Below are 14,693 nucleotides of genomic sequence, written 5' to 3'. Positions count from 1 at the left end.
TTTCATTTCTTTTTTCTTTTGGGGCTCTGTTTGTGGGGCCCTGTGTTAAAAATCAAGATGAATTATTAATTAAATTAATGAATTCGTGGGGAGTGGCACAATCACCCAGTCAGACCCGCCAGAACAAATGCCACTGAAAGCAAAGTGGAGAGGACCCAGCTTGGATTTACGGCTGTTCCACCAGCATAGCTTCTATCTGTTGGCTCACCAGCAACAAGAAGGCGATGATCCATCTCCATCTCAAGTCACAGCACAGGACTGAAGAGGTGGACCAGAGGAGGTGGACTCAAACACAGTCAAAGTTGATGGACGATGTCTGATGTTCTACGTTTAATGTGAAGATTCCATATTGTCTGCCCAGATCATTTCTTTTGATACAAGTTCAAAAGATGCTCAGGAATATCCTCCTGTTTTTCTTGTGTCGTTTATCTTGTTTTTCTTGTGTAGCAAATGGGCTGCAACTGCATTTCATCATGCATCCATGTGTCGTATAATCAATCAATAAATGATCCTTGAATCAAATCAACAAATCTCTAAGTAAGCTCCTGGGTTTGGCCAGAGCAAGGTGTTTTGTTGAGAGCGCAGCACGGTCAATGTGACCTTCCCTCAGACTTGATGGATGAGCGAGAGAGGGTGTTTTGTAAGGCCGTTCACACACATGTATTTGAGATGATGCCTGCAGAGCCAGCGTGTCTGCCATCTAGTGAGTGTCCAGCTGCTCTGCATGTTATCTGGAAGCAGGACAAACAGCTCTGCTTGCTGAAGGAGGTCTTAGATATGCAAAGGTAGCATTATTTTTGGACATTTAAACATGTTTTAATAAATGATGAAGCTGATGTAGTGATGATGTAGAAATGCTTGTTAGGATTCTGTCTCTTCAAGGTCGGCCTACTGTATCATTTGTATATGTTTGCTTCTGGAGGCATCAGAGAAAATACAAGAAAACAGATCAAGGAGAGATTTATTTATTTTATTTTTTCTGACTGTGAGAATGAGAAGCAAATGTTCGTTTCTTTGTATCAGCATAAACTGCACTGTGACTGTAACATCATATCAAATAGTTCAGAGGGTTTACTGATGAAGAAATGAATGGATAGTATCCAAGAGTATGAGACGGAAAAAGGTGTTAAGGGAAAGAGAAAGACAAGTAAGAGCAAGACCTTTGGATAGGAGGGTCACAGAGGTAACTACAGGAAGAAAAGTGGGTCAATTACAAGAACAGGAATGGAGAGTAGTTATAGTGACTGATTCCAGCAACTAGCCACTCGGCTGGGTGCGGGAGAAGATCGTGTTCTTTACTCCCTTCAACAAAGAGATTCCAGGCTCTTTCACTTTTGGGTGAGGTTCCCGTTTAATTAGAATAATCGGTTTACAGATGATATGATATGATAGAACTTATCTTCCTGGTCTCCCTCTGGTGTGTATTGCTTGTGGTAATAAACGTGTGATCTCCCCATCACCCATGCATCATTAGCCGTCTGTTGCACCTGTGCCCCATATACCAATTACCTGCCACACTAATCCACACTGCCACCCCTAGTCAACCTGAGGTAGGCTCCCAATATATACAGATATAATATCCAGACCTAGCCAATGGCTCCTACAGTAGTGATTGAATTTATTAAAACTAACTAACTAAAGATAGAGGAAGAGATCAGTGAAATCAAGTTCACTAGGTTTATGAATAATACATTTAAAAACAGCTGGAAAAGATTCTCAAAACACAGCCATCACTTAAAGGGGAAAGGGTGAAGGTTCATATTCCAGGAGCAATGGCAAAGTTGAGAGGAGTCCTTTTAAATGTGTCAGTGACAGATATAAAGAATAAAATGTAAAGTATGTTAGTAGGTTTTATTTTGGGGGAAAGATTGAAAGTCTATTGGGTGATCCACACTCCGGAGCAGAAGATGGTGGTAATGCACCAATAAACTGGAGGCCAACTGCTGTAAATTCAGAAGAAGAAGAAGAAGAAGACAGTGGCGGTAAGCAGCTTCTACGATGGTTTGCGATCCGCAAATAATCCCATAGAAGAAGAAGTATCACAGCGCTTCACAGCAAACTGGAAACGGAGATAAACGTGGACAACAATAGTATATATATATATATATATTTAATGAAAGTATATTTTGAGAACAGCTATGGATATAGAGCTGTACCTAATAGCTGCTGCCATCCTCATTGTGCTCATTTTGTTTGCGTTAAAGGTGCGGAGACAGACACAGCAAGGTAAGGAGCCTTAAAGCTAACGTTAGCTAAACGTTACACATTGTGAGCTAACAGCTAAAGTCAATGTTAGCATAGTTGTGAACAAGCCGTTGCAGTTTGATATACGGTTTTCGACACGGTGTCATATTTTTGACATAATGTACATTTAAGCAGTCACGTTGACATTTTTTCAGACAGTTTTCTACTGTTAGGAAACGTCATCTCACAGCTGTCAGTCCTCAAGCTACGGAGGCTGCAGTGGGCCATGTGAACCTGAATGATTGATCTCCACCTGACCCTTAATCAGCACTTTCGTTGGTATCTATTTGGTCATTGTTGAAGTGAGTTATTCTAGACGTAGTTTGTTTTCTTCTTGCATTGGAAGCGATCAACTGAAAGGCTTTAGTTGTGACAGTTGTTCTCTTTGGTGCATATGATAGCTAACGTTAAACTAAACGTGATGAGACATATCTAGTCAGGACTAAAGACCTGACCAGGACACCCGGAGCCCAAACTGCTTTCCAACACACTGTTGTAGGTTTTTTAAATGTTTGAATGTTTTTAACCTTATTGTGAGGTATCTGACTGGATAGAGCACAGTGTGATTATGGTAAGGACAGGGATGCACCAGACTCACTCCAGTCACACTGTCTAACCTCGGGGTAGTGATCAGAGACTCTGATCTGAGGCCAGTGGTAGGTGAAGTCTGTACACAGACAGTACTATGACATGTGGTGTGCCCTTGTTGCACCCCCTGCAAAAGGCGGATAAATAATCAGAGTGATATGATGGTCTTTCCTCAGCAAGAACTTTACTGCAATTCAGTTTGTACAAAAATACAATCATTGACACAGGAAGAGATTTACAGGAGAGTAGAGCGTGCATACGCTATTTATGTTAAACACTATTCAAAGTATTTCCACTAGCTTAAACTCAGTACTGTTAAAACTCTCTTAGAGTGCATGAAACATATTATGCAGATAAAAATAAAATATCACTACTAAATATTACCGTCTGTGTACATAATTCACAAAATGGTGGCAGTAGACGCAGCTACTATTACACCGTCAACACGCGGGAACTCACGTAACGTAAATTACCCAAAAATGTAACAACATTCTCTTAAAACGTATGACATGTTAGCAGATTCATACAGACATGTTAATGCTGTTTAAAATCCACAACATACCTGCAAAAGGGGGATAAATAATCATGAGAGTGCTATGATGGTTTTTCCTCCGCAAGAACTTTACTGCAATGAGGTATGTGGGTGGAGACCAAAGCAATCTATCTCAGATTTAAGATCAAGACAATCTTATTATTTCAACCACGTATTCATGTGTGATGAGTTTTAACTCGTGGTTTCAGTAAATCGTCATGTTATCTATGAATGATCCTCTCAATCACATCACATTCAACACAATAGACCATGAAATTACCATTTTCCTTAATTTATAAAAGTGCATGTTTTCCAACTTGTCACACCCTCTCCATGCTCAGCTGATGAGGAGCAGCAGAGGGATGTTGTCCGGGCAGCGGGGCCCCCTCAGCGGGCAGCAGAGGAGCGAGGAGCCGGGATGCCTCGCAGGAGGAGGAACCTCGCCACAGTGATGGCCAACAGACGACCACAGAGAGAAGCTGTGGAACCCGGTAGACTTATAAACAACAGGCCTTTAAGCAGTGAAGTGTCCCGCTGATCCAGCAGGCCCATTACCAGGCACCTAAATGTTGTATCAATGATATCTGTGCTTTTTCTTCCATGAGATGATCAGATGTATCTCTATCAGATGCTGCTGAATGAGTTAACAATGTCAGCATTACATTGATGCTCCCATCTCAACAGACGTCTCGTGACACATGTCATGTGTGATGTAAAAGAACATGTAACACGTGTGCTGCTTTCAGAGGAAGAGAGTGTTGAGGAGGAGGAAGAAGAGGGGGAGCAGCAGGACTTCCAGCCGACTGCAAAAGTTGGAGCCAAGAAGCAGAAGAAGCTGGAGGACAAACAGGCCAAGAAAGCCCAGAGAGAGGTTAGGGCTTCCTCCCACTCACTAGTTAGTGGAGCTAGTCCCACTGGAAGAGTGGACCAAATGACTCATCGTTCAACAGTTGAGTTTGCAGTAGCATCCAGTGTTGTTGGTTTATTTCCAGGCGGAGGTGGAGGAGAGAGAGGAGAGGAAGAGGATGCAGGAGCTCAGAGAGCAGGAGAGACGTCATGAGGACGAGAGAGAGCGACAGCTGGAGCAGAAACAGGTCACCACTCGCCAACTCATTCCTCCCTGTGTGTCGCTACGAGGAGGTGCTGACACTCTGTGCTGGTGTTTGTTTAGGAGGAGGAGGAGCTCCGGGCTAAAGAGGAGCAGGAGAAACGGGAGGAGGAGGAGTACTTAAGGCTCAAAGCCTCCTTCACCATAGAAGACCAGGGCGAGGAGGAGCAGCTCACTGAGGACCAGGTCACAACTATGAGCTCATATTTCCATTCCTCTGTCTTTAATCTACAATACAGTTTATTAATAAAGTGTTTGTGTTCTTTCCTCTCAGTCACGCAACCTGCTGCAGGACTTCATCCAGTACATCGAGGTGAGAGCTGACGGACTCCTGAGGCCGCAACCTGTGCTGGACTCTCTGAACCTAGTATCCTTACAGTGTCTCCTCTGTCCTGCAGAGCTCTAAGGTGGTTCTCCTGGAGGACTTGGCTTCTCAGTTTGGGATGAGGACCCAGGATGCTATTGACCGCCTGCAGGACCTGTTAGCTGAAGGCTCCCTCACAGGTAAACTTCTCCAGCTCCTTTGCTGCTGGGTACCACCTCTTCTTTTGTTTTTATTATTGATGTATTTGTACATGCCTGGACCGTTCTATAGGTGTATGGTTGCTTGTTCGACAGTCAGGAGTAAATAGAAACACATTTTATTGCCATCATGTATATACTGAAGGCTGATTGTAGACAGTGAGGAGAAAACCATGCTTTAAAGGTGAGGAGCGCCCCCTGGTGCTCAACTTCTATCACTGCTCTTCTGCTCGTGAAACATTCACCTGCTCCCTCACCAGCACTCAGTGATTCTATCGCCACATTTCATTTGTTACAATCCTCCATTTTGGATTGGCCAGATATCACTCCTGATACGATAGATATTAAACACTACTGTACTACATCTCAGAGGTACATGTTGTAATTTTTACTGTACTACATCTCAGAGGTTCATGTACTTTTTACTGTACTACATCTCAGAGGTACATGTACTTTTTACTGTACTACATCTCAGAGGTACATGTACTTTTTACTGTACTACATCTCAGAAATAGTTGTGTGTGTGTGTGTGTGTGTGTGTGTGTGTGTGTGTGTGTGTGTGTGTGTGTGTGTGTGTGTGTGTGTGTGTGTGTGTGTGTGTGTGTGTGTGTATATATATGTGTATGTATGTATATATGTGTGTGTATGTATGTATGTATGTATTCCCCATTAAACTGTTTAATGTAACTCCATGGACATGTTCCAAACGGTCCCAAACTTCCCATGCTTGACAACACTCATGGCCCGAGGATGTCTACAAGCGAATTTTCACTAATGCTCACAGCGCCACCTGCTGGCGAAAGGAAATCTGCGTTTTCTGACAAAGCATTTGATTTACATAACTTTTACACAATGTGGTTTACACTTAATATAGACCTACATGATGCATGTTTGCGCGTCTTTTGTAGCGCCACACAGCAGATACAGGAAGTGGTGGACTACTTCAAAGCATAATTTCCAGCATCAGGCGGTCCACGCAGGAAAAGAAAGTCCTACTCGCTGTCAGATGGTCGCGGTTCCCCAACGCGCGGGAGGATGCGAGGGCCCGTTCATCGCTTCTCGCAGCTTTAATTATTATTGTGTCCTCTCTGACATGACATGCTATGTTTTGCTGTTTGCAGGAGTGATTGATGACAGAGGAAAGTTCATCTCCATCACTCCAGAGGAGCTGGACTCAGTGGCTCAGTTCATGAGGCAGAGAGGCAGAGTGTCCATCACAGAGCTGGCTCAGGCCAGCAACTCTCTGATCAACCTGCTGCCTGATGGACAGCAACTCTCTGATCAACCTGCTGCATGATGGACAGCAACTCTCTGATCAATCTGCTGCATGATGGACAGCAACTCTCTGATCAACCTGCTGCCTGATGGACAGCTGCACCACAGTGACCTGGTGTGTTAGAAGGTTGGACTCACTGTTTGGTGTCCGGTGATGTCATCATCTGTTGTCCTTTATAGTGACATCACCGCTCAGTTGCCATCATCACAAAAAACAATTTAAAAAAGGAAATAAATAGTTTGAGATTCATGTGGACTTTGTCTTGTTTACTGTGACTTTACTTTAGTGACAATTACATCATAAGGGCTGCAAGCTTGTAAAATGTACAAATTAAACAAGTTCACACCAACATGTCAAAAACAGTTTTCAAATCCATCTAAGTTGATGAAGATGCAGAGTGCTGCTCAAGCTTTTCTTTTAATAAGATACTACGTTTTAAAGTAAAACTAAGTGTTGGCACAGCTCTTTTAAACAAGATTTCTTTTTCATTGATTCAAATATTACAAGGAAGGTAGTTCAGGGTCAAGAAGCAGAAACATCTTATTAAAAAACAAATGACCATAAATGAAATGTGAAAGAGTGCTCTTCATATAAGTCCCATTTAAGCTCTATGAATAGGACATTGGGCCAAGAAGCCACAAAAGTGGTTCTGACTGAAATTGAGGCCAGGCCACAAAGTCGAGCTCAGCTCACACCCCATCAGCTGATTTCCTTCTATGCATCCATTTGGAAACTAGTCCCACAGGGCGCCTGTTTGAGCTGCTCTAGCCTGCTGCTCTAGCGCTTTAGCCTGCTCCATTCCAGCTGCTCCTCTTCATGCTTTGACTTCATGTCACTGATGCTGGATCTGTACCATCAAAGGTCCTTGCTGCTGCTCCCAGAACAGCCATACCGCCAAAATATGTATTGTGCTCCTGACTGAAATGTCATTTTTAGGATTTGTTTGCAGCACAAATTACTGTTTTAGTGAGTGCAAAGAAATACCACCAGTCTTCTAATCTCACAGTTGGTAATATTTCCCAAAATATCAGAACTGTTGTTTTAATATTAATTCAATCATTAGACACTTTAAAACATGTGGTAGCATTATAGTCGTGTAGCTCAGCACAGAACCTGATGTGGGGCTATTCTGAGGAAAACAGCCAGTCCTCAGAGAGAGCCTTCTGCGTTCCACTCCACTTTCATCGTACATACAAACATTTTGTTTTCATTGTCTTTCACTTAAAGTTAAATTGAGTCCACAAGCCTGAAATACAGAGGCAGTCTCCGAGGATGCAATGAGTTCAGCTGGATGTCTCCTGGTCTTCATCCTGGACCCTCTGACTCCCTTTTCTCTGAGTTAGCTCCCACGTGGAGGTGGCTCCTCTGTCCTGTAAAACAAGAACAATACATCTGTCCAGTCTTTGTGGAAAAATAACATGTATAATAGTTATTATTTTGATGTGAGCCGACCCAGCATACCTTTATCAGCACACCCAAGGGTGCCAGGTCATTTCTCAGGGTGTCACAGGCTTTGAGGAGAGGGATTCTCTCTGGGTATAGTCCACGTTTGGTCGGGCCCTCCTGAGGGACTAGTGCGAATGCTCGAACTTCACTTCTGAAATGAGTCAGCTGCTCCACAACGGCCTCTAGACTTCCACCACTACGAACCTCAGCAGCCTCCTGCACAGGGGAGGAAAGGTGTGTTTATAATCTGGACTCTTGAGTGGAACAGTGAGGGGGATTTATGGAATATAACATTCAGAACATTGTTTTCGTGAGTGTTTAAGCACCTGAAACTGAGAACCGTTGTGTTGTTATTCATATCTACATAAAGAACATGTTTCTACAGCAGCCCAGAAGGCCCAACTGAACTCTGGGGGGGGGGGGGGGGGGAAGAGAGACTTTTTGTGTTTGTACAATATGTGAAGGTAAGGATGCGGTGAGCATCTCCTCCGCTCTGTGTCGAGGCTGAGCTCTACTACTGCACTACTTTTGACTCAATCCCACATTTGCCGTCCTGCTGCCGGTTTAGAATTTTAAAAAATTGAAATGTTCTCCCTGAGCTCTGACCTTACTGTGCAGCAGATCGATCCCAAACACGTCCAAGACGTCTGTGATGTAGCTGACCATGGCTCCAAACACCGCAGGGCTCCGAGTCACTCCCTCACACTGAACACATACAAAACACGTCATTCCAGCCAAGGTTCAGTGTCACTAAGATGCCGGGGATCGAACCGCCTAGTTTTTAATGTGCTTGTTTCCACTGATGGTAAACAGTTAGTCACATGGTCCTACTTGTCGATTATAATGACCCCAGAGTTTTTCTTCTAGCAACTCAAGGACAAGGGTTACCTTTGGTTCCACTACTGTAACACTGATCATCACAACTGTAACCTTTAGTCTGGTTATGTAATCCCACAGTGCGTTACCTTAGAAACAGGCTGCAGCTGGCAGTTCCCATGATAAACCAGATTCATCACCGCACTGATGGCTCTCGGGGTATCGAAGTCATCTGCCAGAGCTTTCACCACGCTGGATTTAATCTCAGCCAACCTGAAACACAAGAACACCAGTTGTCAGAAATAGATAACCATTTGGTATTTACTTCTTTTTTAAGGGGGTGGGGGTTCACATATACAGTCAGGGCCATAAGTATTTGGACTATGACACAATTTTTCTAATTTTGCTTATTTACACAACTCCAATGGATTTGAAACTAATCAGTCAACATGTGGTTGAAGACCTTCAGCTTTAATTCAATGGATAAAACGTTTAGGAATTACAGCCATTGCTACACAGTCATCCCCATTTTGAGAATTGTCTAACAAACGGTTTCATGGCCAGGTGTGGCCTGTTCTCTCACTATTTCATGACAAATGATGCTGACAATAGGATTCAAAATGTTATATTAGCAGTTGGTAGTTGGTCCTTGGAACTCTCAGCATGAAACCAAAAAGGTGTCAATGCAAATGAAGGAGAACATTATTAGGTTCAAAAAACACTTAAACCATCAGTCAGATAGCAGAAACATTAGGATTGACCAATTTAACAGTTTGGTACATTCTTAAAAAGAAGGACTTCATTGGCAAGCTCACCAACACCAAAAAGGCCCAGAAGACCACGGAAGACATCTAAAGAATGTCTGAATGATTGCACATTTCTTACCTTGGTGAAGAAAAACCCTTCATAACATCTACTGAAGTCAAGAACACTCTGGAGGAGGTAGAGTGCCATTGTTAAAGTCTACGATCAATAGACGCCTCCATGAATCTAAATACAGAGAGTTTACAACAAGGTGCTAGTAACACCAAAGAACAGGAAGGCCGATTAGACTTTAACAGAAAACATCTGAAGAAGATTGACCTGTTTGGGAACAAGATTCTTTGGACAGATGAAACCAAGATGAACTTGTACCAGAATGATGGAAGAGAAAAGTGTGGAGAAGGAAAGGAACGGCTCATGATCTGAAGCATTTCACATCATCTGTCTAACATGGTGGAGGCAGTGCTTTGGATGGGCATGTATGGCTGCCAATAGAACTGGGTCACTGGTGTTCATTGGGGATGTCACAGCTGATAGAAGCAGCAGGATGAGTTCTGAGGAATTTAGGGCTAAACAATTTGCTCAGATTCAGCCTAATGCTGCAAAACTGATTGGATGGCGCCTCACAATGCAGATGGATTATGACCTAAAACATACTGTGAACACAACACAAGAGCTTCTTATGGCAAAGGAATGGAATATTCTTCAATGGCCAAGTCAGTCACCTGATCTCAACCCAAGTGAGCATTCTTTTCACTTTCTGAAGATAAAACTGAAGGCAGAAAGACCCACAAACAGCAGCAGCTGAAGGAGGCTGCAGTAAAAGGTCTGGCAAAGCATCTCAAAGGAGGAAACTCAGCATTTAGTGATGTTTATGGTGACAGACTTCAGGCAGTCATTGACTGCAAAGGATTTTCCTCCAAGTATTAAAAATAATGATCACATTCACAATTATGTTAGTTTGTCCAATTACTTTTGAGCCTCTGAAAATGTGGATGACTGTGTAGAAATGGCTGTAATTCCTAAACGGTTAATGCGATATTTTTGTTTTATCCATTGAATTAAACCTGAAAGTCTACACTTCAACCACATGTTGACTGATTAGTTTATAATCCATTGGGGTTGTGTAAAGAGGCAAAATGAGAAAAATTGTGTCACAGTCCAAATACTTATGGCCCTGACTGTACATATATAGATATATAGTAACACTACAGTGAAAGTGTACCTCTCCCAGAGAACAGCTTCCCGTACAGGTGAACAGTGCAGCTGCCCCTTCATGTAGACCGTAGCATCGTGGATGAAGGTGGATATGGTTCTCAGAGAGGTCCGAGCCTCCAGCATGCTGCCGTCACTGTAGTCTACACCTGTGGAGACACCACAACAACCCAGGAATGCTCTTCAGTTCAATATTCTAAACTTGCTTTTACATTATGCAGTTACCAAAATATTTGTTAAAACCAATAGTTATGGTTTACTGTGCCAATCATTTGAATTGATTATGTTTTTAAATCAGAAATGTTACAAGTATACAATTATAATGTATTTTTCAATGATTTGATTCCTGATATGCTCTTCTATCACATTGCACTGGACAAAAGTAGAGGATGAAGAAACCATATGCAACCATTGTACATAGTACTATATACACCATAGTACCATAGTACAGTCACTAAACAAACACCTGATCTGTATTTGGTCAAAAGACAAAACATCCGGAACTCATTTGCAGAGTAAGACTGCAGGAAATCCTACAGGGAACAAAGAAAGACACAAGGATTATTTTCACACACTGCTACATACAATGTAGAAGATACACAGCTGTTAGCGATGACTTTACCTTGATGGTGACAAAGTTCTTTAAAGATTTGGACATTTTCTCTGCACTGCCTTTTAGGTGTAAGTGGCCTAAAAACAAAAACAATGAAAAATAGAAATCGTAGGCTTTGTAATGTTTAAAGACTTGACATATGAAGAGTTTTTCAGCTGTGTTCAGGTTATTTAAAAATAAAGGTCAGAATATAATTACATTTTCCTTATTATTTAATAATTCACACTGTATGTAGAGATTATTTTGTGTTCAGAACTTTGATAACTAGCGCTCCGGTACAGCTGATCACTACATCAGGACTCCGTTAGTCACTTGCTGGCAGTATGAGGAGGAGGAAACTAGACAGTGGAGAACTCTACACCAGCTATGTCTGCAGGAGGCACACATCATTGCTATCAACAGAATAGTGGATTTAGGATGTACCTGAGTGGAGGAAGTAATTTGCCCATTGTCCACACAGGTGATAGGCTTCACTCTGAGCGACCTCATTCTCATGGTGAGGAAAGGCCAGGTCGATCCCTCCAGAGTGGATGTCTAGCTGACTCCCAAACATGGAGCTGAAAGCAGCACAGACAACAACCCTGTAGACGGAGGCTGAAGAGCATGCTGGATCATTATGTATCCACATTAGATTATTATTCTGCTAGTTTTAGTGCTCCTACTGCTATCACTACTCTCATTTTATGAATAATTTCTGTCATAAGCCTTGAATGTGTTGTTCATTCTGTACACATGACATCTATCACACTTCTGTCCATCCTGATAGTTTCCCTCCTCTGTTGCTCTCTGAGGTTTCTCCCTCTTTTCTCCCTGTTAAAGGCTTTTGGGGGAGCGTTTCCTGTTCCGATGTGAGGGCCCTGGGACAGAGGATGTCGATGTGTACAGATTGTAAAGTCCTCTGAGGAGAATTTGTGATTTTGGACTAAACAAATAAAATGGAACTGAAAAATGTAATTGAATAAAGCAATCTATTGATTTCCATGAATTGATAATTCTGTAAAATACCAATCACAAGTTCCAAGAGACCATAGTGATCTCTCACAACCGCAAATTTTGTCTGACCATAGAAATGGAAAGATATTGATTTTACAATGATATCAAATTGAGAAAATGATCAACCTTATACTTGATAAAGGTAGTAAAGTTGAATAATGTGTGCAGTACAGTCTTCCTTCTCTAGATAATCTACAGTAATATCAGTAATAAACCCAGTTCACTGTTAGATATGAATGGTCCTGAAATCCTTTCATATTACTCGTGTTTGTTCAGAACCACATGTCTTAATCCTTCAAACCACAAGAAAAAATAAGCATTGGCTCAAAGTCATCTATTAAAGTCCCGTAGATCTTAATGGAGAATTCTGTTCTTCAAGCTTTAAGGGTCTGGTTATGTTGAAGGATAGACTCTCACATACAGACTAAATATAGTATAGACTATACCAGACTAGATGGAGTAGACAGATTGCGAATCCAAACCTAGCGACGGTGGAGCATTCGATATGCCAGCCAGGTCTTCCTCGGCCCCACGGAGAATCCCAGGATGGTTCCTGAGGTTTGGACGGCTTCCAAAGAGCAAAATCCCTCCCGTCTCGTTTATTTGAGTTGCCTGGTGAACAGTCCATTAGTAGAGCTCATATACATAGAATGTGCCTAATACGGGACAAGCAGTGCCAGTTTATCACAGTGAGCACGACTCTCGAAAAAAGTCTGAATGGCTACTGAAACTTGGCCAGGACTCTGATTGACATCAAAGAAGAACAGAGAAAACAGCTTGAGATAAAACACTCTGTTGTTACTCAATCATTACTGCATCATTTTAGAGTTGAGGAGAGTTTCTCCACCAGACCGGGTTTACAGTTTGCCACTTAGGACTGAACAAATCCGGTTTAAGAATTCTGTGATTTCCTTTTGAAAAGGGGAAAATAAATCACACCTCTGATCTACTTCAGACCACAGGAAGTACTACACCTGGTGGGAAGAGTGGAAAAGATCAATCTCTGTCTTCTACAGACCTGTGGTCAAATAAAACTACATGAAACACTTACCAGGTTCTACCTGACAACCCACAGCTCCCACAAACTTGCCATAACGATGACCAATGGACTGGATGTCAAAATACACGTCACCTACAATCAAGGCATATCACAAATGATGACTCAGGTAATGAGCACATACAGACATTATTTCATGGGACAAAGTACAATAATTCCTACATATTCACCTTCCTTTGTGGCATAAGCGTATCCATTTTTCACGATCCCCTCAATGAAGGAGACAATGTGATGCACATTGTCAGTGACTCTTAGATACACTGCAGGAGGAGTCACCTCAGACACAATGACAAAAGATGAAGTTTATAGATAAACACACATTTGTTATGATTGCACTTAAATTATAGAAACATACATGTTTAAATCTAACTTCGTCATGACAGGTGGAGCAACAAGATATACTACATTACTATCTGTTGAGGACATGTTGGTATTATTCACTGACTTATCTATGGTGTATGTTGTAATAGAATACATTTTTCATCACAGATGCGCTTGAGAAAACATGCTCCACCAGATCTCTATTACAATGTGCAACTCACACCAAAACTATCTAAATTGATAAAGAGCACTACAGGAGAGAGGGAACATATGTATTTTTCATTTTAGAATAAAAAATAATACACCATTTATGTCACCCTTAAAGTCATTTAAATGTGATGGTAGAAAAATATAACTCACACACCTTTAATGACAGCATGTCCCTCTTGAATTCCTCCTCGTACACTGAGGCTATGGTGGTCGGAGAAACATTGTCCTACAAAACAAGGGAAACATGTTCTCAATAAAGAGGCGTACCAATTGTAGGCATAGGGATGGCTGATGATCCTCACCTCCCAACTTCTTTTGATAATCTTGTCATCTATGTCAGTGATGACCATGGCATGGATCACAGTGATTCCAAACAATCTGGACAGGATCCTCTGTAGTATATCAAACCTGACATACGAGCTGTGACAAGACATATACTAAGTTATTTAACGTCATGGACATTATGTACACAACATATAAAGTGTTTCTATCAGTACCAGGCATGACCCAGGTGGGCGTGGTCGTAGACGGTGGGTCCACAGCTGTACCTGTGATACAACACACGTGACATACAGTGTGAGGTTACCATGCACGCTGTGTACAGTTATCATACAACCAGATTCTGTCATTTACCAGGTAGCTACTCCTTCTCTTGCCAGAATGAGAGGCTCTTTCTGTTTGGTCAGGCTGTTGAAGGTCTTTAAACCCGTATCGAACCCGCTGGGTCTCACCCAGGTCTTCCCTGGACCACTACCAACGCTACAGGATCCTAGTCTGTGTTTCACAGCGTGGACTGACTGAGCTGCACAGAAAGCACCACGGAGGACTTTTGCTTTCGTCCACATAGTGACACCCGGCTGTGTATGAAGCAACATGCTAACTGCTAGCTTAGCCTAACAGTTTGTAATGTTAGCTAACGTGCTAGCTAATGTTAGCAGCAGACCATCTCCACACACTACGCGCTATTTCAGCGACTATTTTCTCGCGCAT

General features: G+C 42.2%; 2 protein-coding genes across 3 annotated transcripts; one reads left to right on the top strand and one right to left on the bottom strand.

The window, feature by feature from the left end:
- Positions 1-2,035: 2,035 nt before the first annotated feature.
- ddrgk1 (DDRGK domain containing 1) lies at positions 2,036-6,291 on the top strand (the record flags this gene model as incomplete). Its single annotated transcript, XM_079185823.1, has 8 exons — positions 2,036-2,226; positions 3,706-3,855; positions 4,111-4,235; positions 4,357-4,458; positions 4,536-4,658; positions 4,747-4,785; positions 4,871-4,976; positions 6,116-6,291. The coding sequence occupies exons 1-8, from the start codon at positions 2,139-2,141 to the stop codon at positions 6,289-6,291; spliced, it is 909 nt and encodes a 302-aa protein (XP_079041949.1). The 5' UTR covers positions 2,036-2,138.
- Positions 6,292-7,453: 1,162 nt separating this feature from the next.
- cars2 (cysteinyl-tRNA synthetase 2, mitochondrial) lies at positions 7,454-14,651 on the bottom strand. 2 transcript variants are annotated; one of them, XM_079185813.1, is made up of 15 exons: positions 14,337-14,651; positions 14,201-14,251; positions 14,006-14,123; positions 13,858-13,929; positions 13,343-13,448; positions 13,167-13,247; positions 12,562-12,727; positions 11,546-11,679; positions 11,132-11,199; positions 10,976-11,042; positions 10,520-10,658; positions 8,682-8,805; positions 8,323-8,421; positions 7,732-7,932; positions 7,454-7,640 (listed from the first exon to the last, which is right to left on the bottom strand). In XM_079185813.1, exons 1-15 carry the CDS (start codon positions 14,576-14,578, stop codon positions 7,554-7,556), a joined length of 1,755 nt encoding a protein of 584 aa, XP_079041939.1. In that variant the 5' UTR covers positions 14,579-14,651; the 3' UTR covers positions 7,454-7,553. The 2 variants fall into 2 exon arrangements, with proteins under 2 accessions (XP_079041939.1, XP_079041940.1); XM_079185814.1 differs by having other exon boundaries at positions 12,598-12,727.
- Positions 14,652-14,693: the final 42 nt, after the last annotated feature.

Source organism: Pholis gunnellus (genome assembly GCF_910591455.1).
Source record: "Pholis gunnellus genome assembly, chromosome: 24".
Lineage (NCBI taxonomy): Eukaryota > Metazoa > Chordata > Actinopteri > Perciformes > Pholidae > Pholis > Pholis gunnellus.
The sequence above is the reverse complement of the archived record's forward strand: the minus strand, read 5'-3'. Positions and strand labels throughout refer to the sequence as shown.

What these genes read in the sequence shown, in the direction of transcription:
- cars2 (XM_079185813.1), bottom strand. Translation starts at nt 14,578, where the DNA reads ATGTTGCTTCATACACAGCCGGGTGTCACTATGTGGACGAAAGCAAAA. An exon ending in GGGTTGTCAGGTAGAACCTG is followed by an intron (nt 12,728 to 13,166) that starts GTAAGTGTTTCA and finishes ACTGTTCACCAG; the next exon opens with GCAACTCAAATAAACGAGAC. An exon ending in TCGATCTGCTGCACAGTAAG is followed by an intron (nt 7,933 to 8,322) that starts GTCAGAGCTCAG and finishes TCCCCTGTGCAG; the next exon opens with GAGGCTGCTGAGGTTCGTAG.